Here is a 20,721-nt window from a genome sequence, read left to right as displayed (position 1 = left end):
CCTCCCCCGTTTTCCAGGTTTTGTAGGGGGTCGGACAGGAAGCCCTGGCTGGCAGCAACCATGCCAGTTTCGCAATTGCAAGGTGTTGAGTTTTTTTCCCCCTGTTATTGTTCCGTTGTTCCCCTTTAGAGGAGACACGTGCCTCCCCATTTCAGACGTTACATTGCCGACTCGAAGGTAGGATGACACGGAGTTCGGTCGGGTGAAGTTAAATCCAAACCGACACCACAGACGGCGCGCTGTTCCCGCGAGCAGGCCAGCCCTACACGCAACAATTCGCACAGTACAGCCGGGTCCGTAACTGGGTGAACAACAAAAGACACGCGTCACGACCTTTCACCCAGTTTCCTCCAGCGCGCGCGTGCAGCCTCCCTCCCTCCTCAAGCCTCTCCCTCTTCAACAGTAACTTAGACGCTGCTCTGATTGGCCTCCTTTCGTTTCGGAGGCGGAGTGTGATGGGGTGCGCGTCACGTAAATACCGCTGGTTGATTGGCCTGGACAGATGGCATAATCTCCGGAACCCTCGCGCTCCACCCCCCCATTCCAATGCTGTGATTGGTGAAAACGGCACATCAGTCATCCAATTTGAAAAAGCAGTCGCTTTGCCTTCGTTCCCTCCCCTCTCGCCCTCCCATTATGCCCTCCTACCGAGTTCCTCGATTGGCTTGCGGAAACCCGAAAGAAACTTCCGATTGGGCACCACGGACAACTATACACCTGACCCTCTTGAGGAGCTTTGAAGACACGCTCACGTGATTCCCTCCTCCCCTTCCACATGCGCACGGATTGGACCGCCTGGTCATCTTCCCGGTTGGCTGGGAGAACCCGGTGGGCGTGGTGAGGAGGAAGCTAGGCGGCTGCTGATAGGGCGACTGAGAGCGGGGCAAGATGGCGGCGGCCGGGCTGAGGGCGATGGTGGGAGTGAAGAGGGTCATTGATTACGCCGTGAAGGTGCGCGCGGCGAGGCTGGGGAGGGCGGTGCGCGGGGAGGGAGCCCCTCGGACGCCTGAGCCCCAAGAGAGGGAGCGCTTCTCCTCCGGAGGTCCCCCTAGCCCAGACCTGCATGTTAACACGACGCTGAGCGTGACGCTCACACGTTCACGTTGTCACGTGTGTCTGAACTTCCGTGTTCACGGGCAGTCTACCTCAGAATATCAGATGTTGGAGGGGGCGGCCTTTTTTTTCTTCTCAAAACGGTTTCCCGGAGGCATTTGCCTGGTGCTGCCGGCTTCTTTTTTCGCTGTCCTGGCTTATTGTTATTAACTTTTTCAGTAATTTGTTTCTGAAGCAGTTTCAGCCGAGAAAAGCTTACAGCGATCCGTATGACTAGAAGGCCCTCCTCCTCATGTTTAGCATCTGAAATGCATGGCACAGGAGGGGGGGAAAGGGGGACCGAGAGGGAGAAAGGAAAGGAAACCCAGGCAGTGGGTTTTACTCATTATTTTATTGCGTTTATATTCTGCCTTTCCTCCAAAGAATTCAAGGTGGCGCGTATCGTTCTCCCCTTCCCCACCTCCACATTTTATTTTCACAACGGCCCTGTGAGGTAGGTCAAGCTGAGAGACAGTGCCTGGCCCAAGATCACCTCTTGCTGACAAATGCCTTGGTGGAGGAGAAAGCTGCCAGTGGCAGTCAGCCGTGTTAGCAAAACGAAATCTCCTTTTTCAGAGACGGTATAGATAAGTTTTTCACCATAGAGTACTGTAAAAGAAAAGAAAAGAAACTTTTTTGCAATAGAGTATTGTATTAAAAGGAGGAGATTTGAGGGAGGGAGGAGAGGTGACATCATGGAGATGTTTGTTGAAGGAAGCCTTTCTTGCCATCATGTTGCATTAAACCCTGCCTGGTTTGATTCTGTACTTGTATCCCTCAATCCCTTCGTTAATATTTGTTTCTGATTCAAGAATCTCAGCTGGACCTTGGACCTGAGAGCAGTGTTCGAAATTCCCATTTTTCTAGACACATTTTGCACAAGGGAATTTTATTAAGCGCAAACAGTTTTTGAGCCTTGGGTGCAGTACTGAGCCTAAGATTTGAGATTAAAACTTCAGAGTGGAAGGAAAGGAGGACCTTTTTCTGCCTCCCCACTTCCAGCTACTCTCTGAAGACTGAAAAAGAGACCCTCTTAAGAATATTAGGAGAGGTGGGCAGGGGAAGGACTAGACGGTGTGAAAAATGAACATAATATTTTCGCTGCAGTTCATTCATTTTCAGCTTTGTATTCTTGTTTTTTTAAAAAGTGTGCCTAGACATTCCGTTGTTGTGCCCATAACCTGGGTTTAAGGTGCCATTTTGCGCCTAGCTTTCCTGTCTCAGTTTCTAACACTGCCTGAGAGATCAGGGCTAAATTTCCATACTCAGCGGATGTGTCTTTGGGCAACTTCTGTCTTTCATTCTCAGGTAAATGGGAATAACAGTGACCTGTTTGTTGTCAGGTTTCATGCTTATATTCTGTGTTTCTTCCACGGAGCTCAATAGCTTGTATTCTCCTGGGATTACTGGCTTGAGGCTAGCCAGTAAGCTTCATATCTTAGTCAGGATTTGAACCTGGGTTACCCATCTACTTCTCCATCCAATCAAGACTTTGAGGGCTTCTTCAGGCCTTCTGATTTTCTTATATGAAGGCATTTCCATGTAGGGAAGCTGTGTGAGGTTAACATTTGTGTGAGGCACTCGTATGTGGCTCTCCTACTGAATGCATGCATACTGGGAAACTGCCCTCCAGCATGGATAAGTTGTGAATGCATATGTAATAATAATAAATAATAATAATTTTATTATTTATTCGCCACCTGGGTTTCCCCAGGTGATATTTGCACATGAGAATCTACATGCAGCAGTCTCGTGTCTTCTGTTCAGTGATAGTTTTGGTATCAGAAGGTCTTAACATCTGAAGAACCCGTGGCGCTGATCAGCCTAATGCAGGTTTCCTCAAACCTTGGCCTTCCAGATGTTTTAAGATGACAGTTCCCATCATCCCTGACCACTGGTCCTGCTAGCTAGGGATCATGGGAGTTGTAGGCCAAAAACATCTGGAAGGCCGAAGTTGAGGAAGCCTGGCTAATGTGTGGAGAAAGCCTGCAGAACAATGTCAGAAGGTTCTGACTGCTGGAAGGTTCAAATGGGTGCCTTGCAGCTGTGTGTGAACACAATCCCTAAGCAGCCAGTGTGGTTGCTGATTGCGCAAAGACGTGTGTGCAAACAGCCACCTTCTTTTTCTGATTTTAAGTCTATGTTTACTGGATCTCTGTGCAGGAGCAGGCTGTTTGATCTTGGGCCTTCCTTACGCAAACAGAAGCTTCTTCCAAAACACTTAAACCCATAAACATTGAGGAGGCATACAATGAGTATTCCTGTTATTCCTAGGTTTTAATGCTCCATTTCTTTCTCTCAAAAGAGTTGAGGGAACTTATTTGAGAGTGCCTTGGACTTCAGCTGTGTGTTTCCTGTAATTCCTTGTGTGCTTTTGTATTGTACTGTGGATACAATTCTCCTTGGGTGTAAGTCCCTTTGAATTCAGTAGAACCTATTTCTGGGTAAACATGGTTAAGGTTGCGGTATTTGTGTATGAATGTGTTATTAGAATTTCTTCTCTCAACCAAAGATATTTCTTCATTCAACTGGTTCACATGTTATGCTAAGCCAAACCATGGTTTAACGCAAATGCACAAGCGTGAGAGTTCCCAGAGAGGAGATTGTGGCTGCTTTGAGCAAGCCCTGGTTTGGCTAAACATGCCATCTGAATGCAGGCTTGTGGCTTATCTGGAGGAGAAAATAATGAGCTCCGGTTTGAATAACGTGCTAAAACACGTTAGCTTGCAACAGAATCAGAGAGGAAGAGCAAAGTGGCTGCACATTCATGCATTTGCACGAAGCCATAGTTTATCTTAAACAATACATGCAGACCAGCTCATTGCCTTCACAAACTTTAGGGATGAGAGGATGAGGAAAGAGTAGAACCAAACCAATCAACTTGAGCACCCCAAGGTTAACCAGCCCAAGGCATAGAGGAGGGGTGAGTGGCTCCTAAGTGAATAGTTTTGTTCTTTCTCTTTTTGGTCTTCTACCCCCTGCCCCCATCTTCTTTCACCTGGACTGAGATTAGCATTTTGTGAAACTGACAGTCTGTGGATGTGCTTCAACTTCTGCAATCTTGGCAGCCCTTTTTGGAGCAAACCCCAATTGCTGAAATCGCAGCTGAGCGTATCCATGTACCGATGGGTCATGTCAGAGCTTTCTCTGTGTAATTTCATTCCCATGCATGACCAGAGATAATCAAGTGGAGAAAAATCATAATTGAAAATGACCACATGAATCGGAGAACAGAGAATGGCTGGAGGAAATGGGATGAGGTTGATTGCAGCCACCGCCACCCCCCAGCCATTTGTGTCATCTTTGTTTTCATTTGTTTTGTCAAAATCTTTTAATTGTTCCTCGCTTCGGGAATCCAAGATGATTGAAAGGCAGGCTAAAAATAAACAAGCAAACAGCCCCCACAGAAGGCTGTGCATAAGGAATAAATTGCAGCCTTATGTTTGTTGCAAAATTAGTGGATGGCAAAGTTATAGATATAGTCTTGGCTGAGAGGTTTGATTTCAGGTGTTGCTTGTTGGCTTCCCACTAGCAGGAGAAGGGCTCGGCTAGGTCAGACCAGTGGCCCATCTAGTTCAGCATCATGTTCTTACAGTGGCCAAACAGATGCCCATGGGAAGCACAAGAGCAGGACCTGTGCGCAACAGCTGGCATTCAGAGGTACACTGCCCACCATAGTGGAGGTAAAGGAGAGCCTTATAAAGGGAGCGGGTGGTGCTGTGGTCCAAACTGCTGAGCCTCTTGGGGTTGCCAATCGGAAGGTTGGCGGTTCGATTCCATGCAATGGGGTGAGCTCCCGTTGCTCTGTCCCAGCTCCTGCCAACCTAGCAGTTCAAAAGTATACCAGTGCAAGCAGATAAACAAGTACGCTACGGCAGGAAGGTAAACAGCATTTCGGTGTGCTCTGGCACTCATCACAGTGTTCTCTTGCGCCAAAAGCGGTTTAGTCATGACCCACATGACCTGGAAAGCTGGACAAACGCTGACTCCCTTGGCCTGAAAGTGAGATGAGTGCTGCAACCCCATAACAGCCTTTGACTGGACTTAACCAGTCTTTTACCTTAGCCTTAGCCTTCTTGCATTTGTCTAATCCTCTGTGAAAGCCATTATGGATCTAGTTGGCCACTGTGAGAACAGGATGTTGAACTAGCTAGATGGGTGTTTGGCCTAATCTAGATGGGCTCATCTTGGGTTCTTATCTCAATTAAAAGAGAGCAAGCTCTTACGGCAAGCATGCATTAATGCAACTCTAAACTATTTGAAAACTTTGCTAATGTTTGCTACCCTACCTGGGGCTGATGATGCCCTGTCTGATGCATTCAGCTTCTGGATCCTCACAGAGGAGGAGTGGGAAAGGTCCCCAAGAGCTTCTTCCCCTAGTTCCAGATCTTCCTTAGCTGCCTCCATGACAACTTTGCTCCTCTTGCAGGTACGGGTGAAACCAGACAAAACAGGCGTAGTGACAGATGGAGTCAAGCACTCCATGAACCCCTTCTGCGAGATCGCTGTGGAGGAAGCCGTGCGCCTCAAAGAAAAGAAGCTCGTCTCGGAGGTGGTAGCTGTGAGCTGTGGTCCACAGCAGTGCCAGGTGAGGAGGCATTCCCTGAAAGGAGGAGGCAAGGCAAATAGAGGGCAAGGGAAGGAAATCATTGTGTAACCAGAACCCACAGCTGAGTATCCAGTACTGGCTGTGGGCTTTGACAGCAGTGGATGGTGTCCATTGAAACTGTTGAGCAGAAGGCAGGGAAACCAACAGTAGGTGGAGCCAGGGCCAATGGCAAGCAGAGCCACCTGACTGGTTGGGGCAGGTGGGAGCTGAATGAGGACAGATAAGAGATTGGTGGGACCCTGCCCTAATTGCCATCCTCCACTGGCCTCTGTATAGGACCTCACCCCATCAATGGTATCTCAAACCTGAGTTCCATTCCCAGATGGTTGAGTCGGTCACTTCTGCTTTATCCCAAACTGCTGCTATTCTCTCCCACCCCAGACTTTCTCCTCTTTTTTGCTTTTACCCCCTTTTCTCCTCAGCCTTTAATTCATGTCAAAATTTTGTTTATGTGACATTTGGTATCTGGTGTAGAATTCAATTCCTGGAAATACTTTAAGAAAGTCTAATGTCTAGCTGTTAGATATTTGTCAAGCTGTGCATTGGTTGCTTACGCACTGTAAGCAATTAAACTTTCGCAATATAATAGAATATACATTACTTTCAAAAATGGCAGGTTAGCTCAAAAGTGAAAAGAAGAACTTGGGTGGTGGTGGAAGGAGATTCAAACTATTGCCTCCGTAGTCTGCTAAATTCCTGCAGATGATGTTTTATCTAGGTTTAGCTGCTGTAACAACAAAGTGGGCAACTCTTGAAATTGCTTTCCTTTACTGTGTCATTTAACAAATCCATTAACTTGTTCGGGAATGACCAGCCTGTTGTTTTTTCAAGGAAAGAAAAAAGACCCAGTAATTTTGTCCCTTGGAGCGTTTTAGAGGAGGTAGAGGAAATAGAACAGGCTCCTAGATAATTCCTCAGTCACCTTGGCAAAGTCTTGCTTTGTAAGATGCATTAACAACTGTACTTCCTTAACTGAAGACCTTATAATTTGCACTTGAGGGGGTGGTGATCATATTAGAAGAACTCAGGTCCAATAAGTAACTAGACCTGTAATTCAGTTGAGCTACATATAGAGGCATACATGGGCTGAAAATGTCAGCATATCAAGGAGACTTAAATTCCTGGTTACATATGTCTCTTCCCTTGCTGCTGCCAATTCTGGCTACATCTCCATGTTCAGGAGTACAAATGATCTAGTTCCTGCCTAGAGGTGCACCTAATGTCAGTCTGTTGCAGGGGGCAGCCAGTGCCTTCATACCCTGCATGTGAACACCTGCCTGGCTGTAGCTCCAAACAGAATGCTGGACTCGATGGGCTGTTGGTCTGAGCCAACAGGGCAGCACTTAAGAGTGGTCTTAAGAGTGGTCTCTGACAAACAAGTGGCAGTTACACAATCATATCTCGGCTTAAGAAGCTGAGATACGTGTGAGCTTCAGGGACCTGCCTGCAGCCACTTTGTTCTCCCCTTCTTGCGAGTTCCTTGTCTGGACATAACAGCAAGCTATGATTAGCCGTGGCTTCTTGGCTTGTTCTTGGCTCATTCGCAGAACAGGAAGAGCAAAGCAGAAGCAAAGGGGTTGCATGTGGGTACATGAAGCTTGTGCGCTTCTCGGCTTATTAAGCCGTGGTTTGATTATGTAAATTCAGCCCTGGGGAGAGAGGGGGTGGGGTGGGTTCTTAAGTCCAGTCATTTCTTGAAGCGCCTCTACTTCACCTTTAAAATACATCTTTTCTAGATGTGTCCTTTTGGGGTGGGGGATGGACGTAACCAGAAGGCATCCTAAGTACTGAGGTTGAGTAGAAACAGTGAGAACTTTAAAGCCTTGCAGATTTATGATGGTATACTCTCTCTCCTCCACTGTACTTGTCTGACCACATGATGCATCTGATTAAAATAGACTGTAGTCCAGGAAGGCCTATGCTGTAATGAATTTGTTTGCCCTTTGTATCGCACGGGGCTCTTTAAGACTAAAGCAAGAGTGGAAGAGCTTTTACAGACCAGGGGCCACATTCCCTGGTGGCCACCCTTCAGGGGTGGTTAGGCAGAGGAGGTGACTCGTACGTTTGTACATTAGTCTACAGATTACCATGACCGCTCCTACTGGGTTGAGTAAAACTGGAGATGTAAAATAAGAAAAGCCTGGCGTAGAGGATGCTTTGCAGGGAGCCCTGTTGAAGTCCTCCAACACCCTGGCTTTGGACCCCTGGCTAAAATGAGGTTGCTGGTTTCTCATGAGCCTGGTTCTGAATGCAAGCGGGCAGGTTGTCGTCATTGCAGGAGGGCAATGTAGCAAGAGAAGGGCTAGCTCAGCTGTGGTTTAGAGTTTTCATCCTCTGCAGTTCCTTCAGTAGGAAGCTTGCTCGGTGAGTTTTACCCATGGTACTTTTCTTTTCTTTTGCTTTTTAATTTATTATTTTAAAAGTATAAAGATTCAACATACATATGCAAATACAGAAAGAAAGGGGTGGGACAAGAAAAAACCCCTAAAAGAACTAACACTACAAATACCCATGGTACTTTTCTGCTGTAATTTGGGATCGGTAAGGAATCTTTCCTGGCACCAATATTGGCAAGTGATTTTTAAAAACCTCCCTTGCTCTTATATGTGGGGTGGCTTAAGATGCAGTAGGCATCCTGTACATTCTAAAGCAACAAAGGTCACCAGCAGACCAGGGAACTAGTGGTATCAGCGTACCTGTTGGGGCACAGCTCCTCTCCTACCTTTCCTAGGTCTGCTTGACTTGTGCGGCCTGAGCGAGGACAGAAGTGAAGAAGGCCCATAGTTCAATGGTAGAGCATCTGCTTTGCATGTAGAAGGTCTCAGATTCAATCCCCAGCATCTCATGTCTGAATCCCTGAAGGAGAAAATACTACACAGACCAATGATCTGATTCAGTATTGGGCAGATTCATATGTTCCTAATAGCAGGCCAGGGAGTTTGTGCCATTAGCTCTTGAAAGGACCATTAACCAGCCTGAGTAAACTATATTTTTGCAACGTATATTTAGTATTTCATTCCTTGGAAGAAAGGCAATATTTAAATGACTCAGAGTAGGCGCGCTGGAATTGATGAACCAAAGTTCATCACTGCTGCTAATTTCAGTGGGTCTGCTTTAGTAAAAGTTAGTTGAATACAACCCTTTTCTTCTAAGAACACCCCCCGAAATCCCTGCTGACAGCCTATGATCAAATTAAGGGTCATTAGCTGAGTCATAGAGCCCATGATTTGCAGGCAGAAGGTATTGGATGCAATCTCTGGCATCTCTGAGTAGGACTGGAAAAGACTATTGTTTGAGGGTTGTATCCCAACTAAGTTGTGCTCAGAGCAGACCTATGAAGTTGATAGACCTGTTAGTCATGTTCATTAAATTCACTGAATGTACTGTGAGTGTGGCGAACATTGGATGCAGCACTGACTCCTTGCCTGTCAGTGTAGATCAGGGGTTCCCAATCTTTTTGGGTCCCCGGGAGGCACATTATCTATGAAATTGCTGCAGGCAGCGCAATGCACCCATTTCACAGAAGAAAAGTGGACAGTGCTCGGACACACACCCCTTAAAAAAGGAGGTAAAACACCTGCATGCACCCTAAATCACAGACAGAAAAACGACAGGCAACTCTCTCTGCCCAACCAAAGAGAGAGAGAGAGAGCCAACTTTCTCCTCTCAATTTAAAAAATAAAAATAAAAATTGAGGGGTGCAAGGGCCCTTGGTGAGTGCAAAGATGGCCCCAGTGTGACTCAACATGGGGTAGTTTAGTATGTTCTTATGCTAGTGGTCTGCTTTTGAGGAATCTGATTGTTGTGGGAGCAGCTTTCTCTGATAAATACCCTCTGTTTGTACAGCTTTGGTCTGTGTTGCATGGACAGGTGGAACAGAGTGGACTCCTCAGGGAAGGTCCTGTGTGACGCTGGGGGACAGCTTTCTTGCTCCTTGTCTGGTGACTAGAACTGCTTGTCCCAAATTCTTTTCTCCATCCTCCATTTGAAATTGGTGCTCAGGCACACCTAATTGCTTGTCCCAAATTCCTTTCTCCAATTTTCTGTTGGGAAATTGGTGCTCAGGCTCCTTTCTGTCTATCTGCCAACTTGCTGAGTGGCTTGTGATCAAAATAATTAATTCTAAATCGAGAGCTTTTTACAGCTAAGGGGGCTGAGTGCAAAGAGATGAGGGATGGGGGCTGGACTAACTGGTGTTAGTTAGGCTGGTGGCCACCAGGTGGTACCAGCGGCACACAAGAGAGAGCTCTGTAGATATGCTGAGAGCAGCATGTTGAAGATGCTGGAGCCAAAGCCCTTTCTTCTCCAAGTACTGGGTACCAACCTTTGACAGACTTAACACACCTGAAGCAATGCAGAAGCCTGCTTTTCGCAGCCTATTGAGGTGTGCGGAGTGTAGTTGTCTGGGCTAGAGCATTGCCTGTATGAACATTAAGGGTGGTTTTCTCGTCCAGTGAGCAGCAGAGAGAGAATTAGGAGTTTGACAAATGAAAATGAGGTTCCCGTAACTTTACTAGTTGTGTAGACGAGGGGGTTTCAGCAGGGCACACTGTTAAAGGTGCAGGACCACCATCATCTAAGCACCTCACTGGCTTGTTAAGAAAAGGGGCTCTATTTAGAGAGCATCATAAGAGTTAAAAGGGACCACATGGTTGATCTTGTCCAACCCCCTGCAATCCAGGAATCTTTTTGCCCAACCTGGGGCGTGAACCCACAACCCTGATTAAGAGTCTCATGCTCTACTGCCTGAGCTATCAAGGCCTGTGAGTCTAGGGCAGACAGAGACAGACTTCAAGCTTTCCAAATTTACCTTTCTTTCCTTTTCCTTTTCTTTTTTTAACCACCATTTGGAGCTGGGGGCCAAACAGTGACTTGCGAGTAAGACTAGATCCAAATGATGACTTAAGCAGCAGCAGAAGCAATTGACTCCTGCATCCAGGATAACTTGCATATATGCAAGTAAAAGAATTGCACCTGAGTTAATTTGTATCTAAGCAGGAATTCTGACAATTCTATACTGGGGTGGGGGTTGTGATGGGGGCAGCTTTTTTGTTGCTATAATTGGGAACCTTTTCCAGCTGACAGAAAATCATCCAGCAACCTACAAACCAATCCCAATGTACCTTCCTTTCGCCTCCATCTAAGGGGAGCCCAAATGCAGGGTGGAAACCGCCAACAGAATTTTCAGCAGACACAGTCATAACACAATAGATGAGAATCTGCATCACCTGCTGGAATTCCCTCTGTCTGTTAGAGAGAGAGAGAGAGAGAGAGAGAGAGAAGGAGGAGGAGGCGGCAGCAGGACTCCCTTAAAGGTGCTGACATTGCAGCCCTGTGCAAATTTACTCACACATAAATCCCACTAACTTCAAGAGGGGTTGGCTACCAGGTAAGCGCATAGGATCGCCACCTGCACAGCCTTGAGCATGGCCCTCCCACAGCCAAAACCCAGCGTTCTGTTCTGCCCTCGGACAGCTCCCAAGAAAGGCCATGGCGGGGGGGGGGGCACTAGAAGGCAGACGCTCCCCACTTTGCTCTTGAGATCCCACACGGCGTGTGTCAGTGCGCAGCTGCAGCCGGTGAAAGTAACCGGTTTGGACATGCCTCTCTTGCCTCCCCCTGCCTCTCCCCAGACCTGGCTCTGCTCTCTTTTCTCTCAGCTGCGGCTTCCTGACAGCCCCACCGTCGCCAGCTATTTTCTGCACTGCTGCCCCCGCTTCCCAGTGACCTTCACTTGCTGCGCTGCTCTCACAATCCCCCCATTTTTTTTTTTAAAAAAAAGCAGCCCTCCCCTTCCCCCTGCAGCAGCAGCAGCAGCAGCAGCCAAGCTGATGTTCCTCAGTCTCTGAGATTGGGAACAAATGCAGGGCTTTTCTTTCTCCCTGCCCTCCTGCTTCTGATTTCTGCCTGCGGTTGTGTAAAGGGCTGGCTGGCGCAGTGATGGGTTTACTATTGCAAACTCAGCAGCTGCATCTGTTGGGGGGGGGGAGTAGTGCCTTGGCTCTGTTCCCAGTGGGACAGGCATCCCCCTTCCCTATAGAGGCTATTATCATTGTCATTAACAAAGCTGGAAGAGAGAACTCGGATTTCTTCATGCCAGGACGGTGTATCTTGAAAGCACAGCATCCAATTTTCTTTATATTACCGGTCCCGCTCAGGGCAGCATAAATCTTCCAAGACCTCCACCTAAGACTGGTTTCTTTCTCAAGATGACTGCGTTGATTCTCGACCCGTGGTCTTCTTAAGCACCGCAATCTTTCCTTTGTGATAAGTGGTGCTGGGCGACTTATGGGGCTTCCCAGTGTTGTTGGGCTCCCAAAGTCCTATGAGCCCTAGACAGCATGACCAATTATTGGGGGTGATGGGAGTTGTAGTCCCACGGTGCCTGGCAGGCCCCTGGGATAAGGGGTGTTTAATTGTTAAACAAGCAAATAGGCCTGAGAGGAGAGTTGGCATCACAAATGTATTGTTTTTCCTCGGAACGCTCTTCTTCTAGGCCTTCCCGAGGGACCTTTCCAGGACAAGAATTAATACCTTAAAATTCTGAGGAAAGCAGATGTGTGTGTCAAGTTCAAGGCTTCCTTCTTTATTGTTCCTTTTGCCTCCTCCCTCCAGGAGACGATCCGCACGGCCCTTGCAATGGGGGCCGATCGAGGGCTGCATGTGGAGGTCCCTGCCAAGGAGTACGAGAGCCTCGGCCCCTTCCAGGTTTCGAAGATCCTGGCTGCGCTTGCCAAAAAAGAAGGAGTCAACCTTCTGCTGCTGGGGAAGCAGGTAATAGAGATGCAAGTGTGTGTGTGTGTGTGTGTGTTTGTGTGTGTGAAAGAAGGGATGAGCTCTTGCACAGGTAAATGGTGCAGCATGGAAATGAATGTGCACCCACTATGTTGCTCTCCTTACGAACCTCCGGGGATCAAGTTTCTAGTCATCAAGCTTCCGGAGAAGAGCCAGTGCACCCAGCAAGCTTGCTCCTGTTAAAGCCTGATCTCATCCCTTGCCTTCTCATGCCAGGAGTCAGTCCAAAAGACAGCTTTCTGCATGGGCGCGCCACCATGGCCGAGGCACCATTTCCATAAGAACATGGGAATCTGCCTTATACTGAGTCAGGTTACTGCTTCCCCCAGAGAAATCTTGCCTGCCTTGCTTGCCAGTGGCTTTCTCTCTCAGCCCTACCTGGATATGCCAAGGATTTGAACCCGGGACCTCCAGCGTGCAAGGCAGATGGTCTGCTGCTGAGGTACGGCCCTTCTTCAGAACGGGGACGTTAATATGGCCTCTTATTACATAGTGGACATAAGAGAAAAAGGAACTGGCAGGCAATGGGGCAGAGTTAAGAGAGGCTGAACCTAACAGACCCGAGGGGTGAAAGGAGCAAACGTCTGGGTTGCCAGTTGCAGGTTTCCAACAGTATATCTGGACTGAAGCTGATCCAGGGAGATTTATGAAGTGATCTCTGAGATGATTGGAAAGCAGATCTGAGACTTGGGACTTGGGAAAAGGAAGCGGTGAACAGCAGGGAGATGCTGCTTCCGTAGCATCACCTTTTAAAGCACAGATGGGGAATCTCTGCCTCCCTAGGCCAGAGTCAAATCAGGCAAAGCAGCAGTTGTGGATCTTACCTTTGTACAGCTGGCTGCATTCCAGACATGCAAGAGCCTGAACTTCCTACATATATACATATACACACATATATATATATATATATATATATATACACAAAACAACAACAACAACAACACACGCTTCCATCTAGGCAAGCCAGAGACAATGCTTCAAGAAGGCATTTCAGCCAGGCAAAAGCACATGACTTGAGGCTGCTGGGCATCGCAAGTGGGAGATGTGGCCTGGGAAGAGGGAGTCTCGCTGGAGAGTCCCAAGGGCCAGGTCCCGAGGCCTGGATAACCACATTTGGCCTGAAGTTCCCATCCCCTGTGCTGAGAACTCTGCTTCTGCACCCGAAGGATGCAAGGTCTCATTTTGCAGAGGCTGTTACTTGTCAGAAGGATGGTCATTCTCATTTCACGTGGCTGGTAATTTATCTGGCTCGAGGGGAACATTTTGTCACTCAGGTGCTCAGGTGACCACAGGTACCCTCATTCCTGTTGGGAGACCTGCCCTGACTTGAGCCTCCCAAAGAGAGTGCAACCAGTACATCCCATGTTACAACTTTTCACCACTTACGATGGCTGGAGACCCTGGCATTTTTGGGCGAGATGCAATTGCTGCAGAGTCCTGGGAGAGGTGCCCACAGGGATGCTTTTGGGCTGCTCTGTCCCCTGAAGGGGAAAGGTTCTTTGCCCTGAAAAACAGCTGCGCTTCCTTGTCCTTTGTGTGACACCTCCTCTCTCCAATCCTTTTTCACCCCTTGCTTGTTTTTCCAGGCCATTGACGATGACTGCAACCAGACAGGGCAGATGACCGCAGCGTTTCTTGACTGGCCTCAGGTACTATTCGGTGGGGAGGGGGCGTGTTATGTGGAATAGATGGAAGTGAGCAGCAGGGCTGGCAGGCAGAGAGCAGGTGGCCTATTAAGGAAGACGCATTTGTTTTCCATACTCGAGGAGGCACAGCTTGAAGAAGGGAGCCCATCCAATAGGCTACAGTGATGGTACGCAGGACTGGGGTTTGCTGGCAGTGGTTGGGGCAGAGCCAAGAGTGGGTGGGCACCCCTTCTTTCCTTCCTGTTTGCCATTTTTCTTTCCCCTGTTTTTCCTTTTCCTTTCCTTTCTGGCCTGAGGGCAGCTGTGTGACCATCCTGCTTTGAGAACCAGTGTGACATAGCAGTGAGAGTGTCTTGACTAGGATGTGGGAGACCAGGGTTCAAATCCTTACTGAGTCAGAAATTCCAAGGGGTGACCTTGGGCCAGCCCTGCCTCTCAACCTAACCTACCTCACAGGGTTGTTGTGTTGAGGAGGAAGAGAACCATGTATGCCACCTTGAGCTCCATGGAGGAAAAGGTGTGATACAAGTGCAATAATAAATACAAATAAAATAAAAGGAAGGAGTCGTTCGGCATACAGGCAGCCCCCTCCCCCCTCTACGCAGGGATTACGTTCCGAGGTACCGCACTCCTTGGTGAAATCACGTATAATTGAAAAAGCCTGCAAACACCCTGTTCTGCTCCCCATGAGGCCCCGTTCCACTCTTTTTTTCAGTGACATATTTATGTCGTTTCTGGGTCACTTCCAGGTTCGGCGCGATGTGCATATACACGGTCGCGCACATATTGACTGTGTGTAAACGGGCTGCCGATATATAGGTTTATAAATACCAGGCCAGTCACCAGTCACCTATTTTTGTTTGTTTTGATTCAACACCCCACTCTAAGCTAGTGGCCTAATTAACGTGCCAGTGAAACGCTGGACTAGCTAGAAGGGGAATGACTGACTGAACTCTTCTGAACACAAAGTTACCAAGTTGCCCCCAGAGAGCCACGCACATCCCAGGCTCCTTCATGATGCGGTTCCAAGAATATATTCAGCATGCAGTCTTCAAACGATTTAATGGCTCTCTGCCTAGGCCCTCGGGTTGTGCATCCCTGCCTCTTCTGCCGTGGATGCCAGTGGCTCATAATAGAGATGAACGCCGTGCCCTGGGCTTGAGCTTGTGACGGCATCAACCAGTCATGGCAGCCTCGGCTTATTCTGAGGTATGCCTGAGGGCTTGTCTGGGCTCAGTCGCCTAAGGAGGCAGGTTGTTGCGATTCTCCATTGTGGTTTAATGTGCCACCCTGGGCATGTGGGTGATTGGCAGGGTAAGAAGTCTGAACCCCCTAAATGATTTCAATATTCGCTTAACTTCTGTCATTTTTTAAAAAGCTGGTGAGTGCTTCAAGCATGTTCAGTTGGTATAGCAACTGGCAAAACTCTTATGAGGATGTGTACTTGTAGAATTTCATGTAATGTGTTACTTGCCCTGCCTTTAATCCAGCAGCCCTTCTCTCCCCATTGCAGGGAACATTTGCTTCACAAGTGACTCTGGACGGGGACTGGCTGAAGGTTGAGCGGGAAGTTGACGGGGGTCTGGAGACGGTGCGTCTCAAGTTGCCAGCCGTGGTGACCGCTGACCTGCGGCTGAACGAGCCGCGCTATGCCACCCTGCCTAACATCATGGTATGGGCCTGACAACTTTTCATGGGTATTCCGTGCTTGGCACAGCAAACCCTTAAGCAGATCCTTGTTCTGGAGATAAATGACACACACACCCTCCCCATTTTGTATCCATTTGGGTCCGGAGGACATGAGGACGAGAAGCAAAGGGCCCCAGTGACATAATAGTAATTGAGCCCTTGACTTCCCCAATTGATTTTCACATTCAGCATTTCAGCAGCAGCTGATGACAAAATGGGCAGGGGAGCAAACAAGGGTAAGTTGTTTAAGTGCGCCTTGTTTTTATTTCCACCCCAACCCAGAAAGCCAAAAAGAAGAAGATTGAGGTAGTGAAGCCGTCCGACCTTGGTGTAGAACTTACCCCACGGGTGAAGATCGTCAGTGTGGAGGACCCTCCCCAACGTAAGGCAGGAGTCAAGGTGGAGACGGTAGAAGATCTGGTTGCTAAGCTCAAAGAGAGTGGGCGGATCTGAATCTTCAAGTGGTTCTGGTAAGGAGAATACGCATGTTAACTACAGTTGTTGTTAATGGGATTCAGCTCCCAGCAGCTCCTGCCCAGCATATCCAATAGTAAAGGATGGAACTAAAACTAAACCTGAAATCTGTTGCAGAAAAGAGTAGCCTTTTCAAAAGGAGTGGCTCAGATGTCAGAAGATCAGGAAGAATCCATCTGGTGATGTTGAAAAAGATTGTCTCCTGTCTTCATCCCCAAAGACGAGCAAGAAAGCTATTTTCTAGCATATCCCTTCATCCCAGGTGCATTTTCTCCTGGATAGGGACCTGTAAAGCTAATTACATGGAAGCATGGGCTCATTTTGGAGTGTCTTAAGGCCTTCTATCTAAACCGAGTGAGGCTTGCTTTTTTCAGTAAGAAGTGTTCAGTTAGTGCAGAAGATAATCTTTTTGACTTTGAGAATTCCAAGCAAGAAGAGGCAGTTTGTTCAGCAGCGAGACCCACACACTTGTTGGTCCCTCCTTGGATTCTTTTTATCACTGAGCCTCATCTCACTTAAAAGTGAAAATAGAGAATGTAAGAACTGCCTTGCTGGAGACTGACATCTGTCAAGTCTAGCATTGTTTCCTGCAGCATCAAGGCAGTTTGCCCCTTGGAAGTGCTTGAGCAGAGAGTGAAGGCAGTAGCCACCACCTGTTTTCCGTTCCCTGCATCTAGTGTTCAGAGTTAAACTACCTCTGAACATGACGGTTCCACCTCACCCCTTGTTATTCATGCCTGTTGATTCCCCCCATTTCTTCTTAAAAGCCATCTGTGCAAGCGGCCATCATGCCTTGTGGTACCATAGGGTTGTACCCTGGGTAAGTCAATGAGCAAGTTATACTTGTTGCACTGGCGAAGGAGTTCACGGCAGCGGAACACTTTTTGCAAGTGGTAGCGTGAGCAGGTTGCTGGTGACTCGGTTGTGCAATAGATTGCTCAGTCTGTTACACACTGGATTTCTGCTAGCACATTTGTTGCACTGTATCCCGCTGTTGCACAGTGCTGCAATCCACCCATCCGCTGGCCCAAGAGCCGTTGCACTAGCAGACGGAGAATGTTGTGCACAGCCCATTGAAATCGATGGACTTAGGTTAGGTATGCCCATTAATTTCAGTGGGTCTGCTTTGAGTACAACTAACATTGATTGCAACCTGTGGTTTTAAGTGATCTCCTGGCGGGGAAACATTTATAGTCTCTCTCGAACTTACCTCCCACAATTGGCAGTACCCAACTGCTGGTATTTGTATGAGAGGGAACAAAATGCCCACTCTCTCTGTCTCTCTCTAGCCATTCATAATTGCATAGGTGCATGTGTCATTTACCCCCTTTAGGTGTGTGCGTTTTCCTCACAGGAAAATGCTCCAAGCCATTGTGTAGCCCAGCACTATTCATGTGCCCTTGGAAGTCCCTCACTGTATGTAGTGGAACTTAACTCCCACACTCCATAGGGTCTTCCCGCTGGGTAACAAGAACTGTGCAGACTATTCCAAGTGTGATTGCACCATAGAAGAAGTAGACTCCACCGTGGGAGCAGGGCCGGGGCGGGAGAGTGCTAGAGTCCTGTCTGGTCAAGTTGTGTGGGATCAATTCCAATCTGTTACCTCCGAGGATGTGGACAGGCTGCTTGGACGAGTGAAGCCAACCACCTGTCTCCTGGATCCTTGCCCATCCTGGCTTATAAAAGCTAGCCGGGAAGGACTGGGCGATGGGCTTCGTGGGGTGGTGAATGCTTCCCTCCGTGAGGGAGCCTTCCCAGACCCGCTGAAAGAGGCGGTTATTAAACCGCTTCTTAAAAAACCATCTCTAGATGCGGCCACGATGGCCAATTATCGCCCAGTCTCAAACCTTCCATTCTTGGGCAAGGTGATTGAGCGAGTGGTTGCTGAACAACTCCAGGCACGCCTGGAAGAAGCGGACCATTTGGATCCCTTCCAGTCGGGATTCAGGCCTCATCATGGGACTGAAACTGCCTTGGTCGCACTGGTTGATGATCTCCGGCGGGCTAGGGACAAAGGTGAGAGCTGTTTCCTAGTTCTGCTGGATCTCTCAGCGGCGTTTGATACCATCGACCATGACATCCTTCTGGACCGTCTTGAGGGGCTGGGAGCTGGGGGCACTGTCATACAGTGGTTCCGCTCCTTCCTCCTGGGCCGTGTTCAGAAAGTGGTGGTGGGGGATGAGTGTTCAGACCCCTGGGCTCTCACTTGTGGGGTGCCTCAGGGTTCTGTCCTCTCCCCCATGCTTTTAACATCTACATGCAGCCGCTGGGAGGGATCATCAGGAGGTTTGGGCTGGGTGTTCATCAGTATGCAGATGATACCCAGCTCTACCTCTCTTTTAAATCAGAACCAGTGAAGGCGGTAAAGGTCCTGTGTGAGTGTCTGGAAGCGGTTGGAGGATGGATGGCGGCTAACAGATTGAGGTTGAATCCTGACAAGACAGAAGTACTGTTTTTGGGGGACAGGAGGCGGGCAGGTGTGGAGGATTCCCTGGTCCTGAATGGGGTAACTGTGCCCCTGAAGGACCAGGTGCGCAGCCTGGGAGTCATTTTGGACTCACAGCTGTCCATGGAGGCACAGGTCAAATCTGTATCCAGGGCAGCTGTTTACCAGCTCCATCTGGTACGTAGGCTGAGACCCTATCTGCCTGCAGACTGTCTCGCCAGAGTGGTACATGCTCTGGTTATCTCCCGCTTGGACTACTGCAATGCGCTCTACGTGGGGCTACCTTTGAAGGTGACCCGGAAACTACAACTAATCCAGAATGCGGCAGCTAGACTGGTGACTGGGAGCGGCCGCCGAGACCATATAACACCGGTCTTGAAAGACCTAGATTGGCTCCCAGTACGTTTCCGAGCACAATTCAAAGTGTTGGTGCTGACCTTTAAAGCCCTAAATGGCCTCGGTCCAGTATATCTGAAGGAGCGTCTCCTCCCCCATCGATCTGCCCGGACACTGAGGTCCAGCTCCGAGGGCCTTCTGGCGGTTCCCTCACTGCGAGAGGCCAAGTTGCAGGGAACCAGGCAGAGGGCCTTCTCGGTGGTGGCGCCCGCCCTGTGGAATGCCCTCCCATCGGATGTCAAGGCGATGGACAACTACCTGACATTCAGAAAACATCTGAAGGCAGCCCTGTTCAGGGAAGTTTTTAATATGTGATATTTTAGTGTATTTTTCATCTCTGTTGGAAGCCGCCCAGAGTGGCTGGGGAAACCCAGCCAGATGGGCGGGGTACAAATAAATTATTATTATTATTATTATTATTATTATTATTATAGATTGTTATGTGCCTTTATAGTTGCTGTTCTTCACCAGAGAGATAGGTATGTATATAAAATGGGTGTTTATATTTGTATGTGTGTGTATGTGTGTGTATACACACACACACACACACACACGAAGCTAAATCTATGGGTTCTTCCCAGCTGCACAAATCAATTCTGCAAGAACACATGAAAGCAGAAATTCATTTGATTTGATCTGTGGTCAAATATACCTTAACGAGTGTTCTGGAGGGTGCAGTATTAGTGCATGCAAATAGTATGCTTGAAAAGAAAAAAAATTAGAAGATCATGACATGAGGTGGTTAGAATTAGCACAGTGCAGCTGAACCAAGAGAGCCGCATAGCTTTTGTTGAACCCCAATTGGAACAGAGTTCATATTTTTTAATGGTCTGACTCCCTGAAATGCAGCCCTGCGTACTTTTTAACAGAGCGCCTGTAATCACTCGATGCTTTGACAGAGATTAAAAATAAAGCCGCAAGTGCTTGGGAATCATTTGAAATGCAACTCTGGCTTCTGCTTTTAGGGTAAGAAGGCTTAATCGACCCGTCCTTTCTCCCTTTCAGCTTTGCCTGGAGCCGCTGCTGCTGCTGCTGTCGAGGTGGGTGTGGCCCTCGGGGAAGGGGGCACATCTTCCCACCTCACTGGGTCCCTCCGACTTCCTAACCATGCTGCCTTCCAGCTCAGCTGGCCACTGATGAAAGCTGAATGAGACTTTGATTCTATTTTCTGTATTAATGATTGGTCAGATTGCAATAAATGTCCTGTGATTTTCGGAGGTGCTCTGAGCAAGCGTCACGTCACTGCCGTGGTTATTTTTTTGGAGTGGGGTGGCGGGCTTGCGTTCCCAATTGCTTACTTTGCTGTAAGTGGTCTGCCCTGGGCACGAAGTGGTATAGTTGTGCTTCCAGTGGCATGTGCTTGGCCAAAGTGGTGTCTGAATAGTTCTCCTGAGCATCAAAGCTGGAGGCTAACTTGGCCCGGTTAAATTGTCATAGGATTCACGGGCATTTATATGGCTGGGCCCCAGCATCTGGTTACTTTTGGCCCTTAGCTGGGGGAGCTCACAGAGAATCCCTCTCCACTTGCATTCATAGAATCGTCAAGTTAGAAGGGACCACGCAGGCCATCTAGT

The 20,721-nt window shown here is 48.4% G+C and overlaps 1 protein-coding gene across 1 annotated transcript; it reads left to right on the top strand.

The window, feature by feature from the left end:
- Positions 1–798: 798 nt before the first annotated feature.
- ETFB (electron transfer flavoprotein subunit beta) lies at positions 799–20,374 on the top strand. Its single transcript, XM_079986357.1, has 7 exons — positions 799–951; positions 5,522–5,680; positions 12,317–12,475; positions 14,083–14,145; positions 15,656–15,814; positions 16,114–16,301; positions 20,153–20,374. Exons 1-6 carry the CDS (start codon positions 889–891, stop codon positions 16,282–16,284), a joined length of 774 nt encoding a protein of 257 aa, XP_079842483.1. The 5' UTR covers positions 799–888; the 3' UTR covers positions 16,285–16,301; positions 20,153–20,374.
- Positions 20,375–20,721: the final 347 nt, after the last annotated feature.

The sequence above is a fragment of the Podarcis cretensis genome, assembly GCF_951804945.1.
Source record: "Podarcis cretensis genome assembly, chromosome: 8".
Taxonomy (NCBI): domain Eukaryota; kingdom Metazoa; phylum Chordata; class Lepidosauria; order Squamata; family Lacertidae; genus Podarcis; species Podarcis cretensis.
The sequence above is the reverse complement of the archived record's forward strand: the minus strand, read 5'-3'. Positions and strand labels throughout refer to the sequence as shown.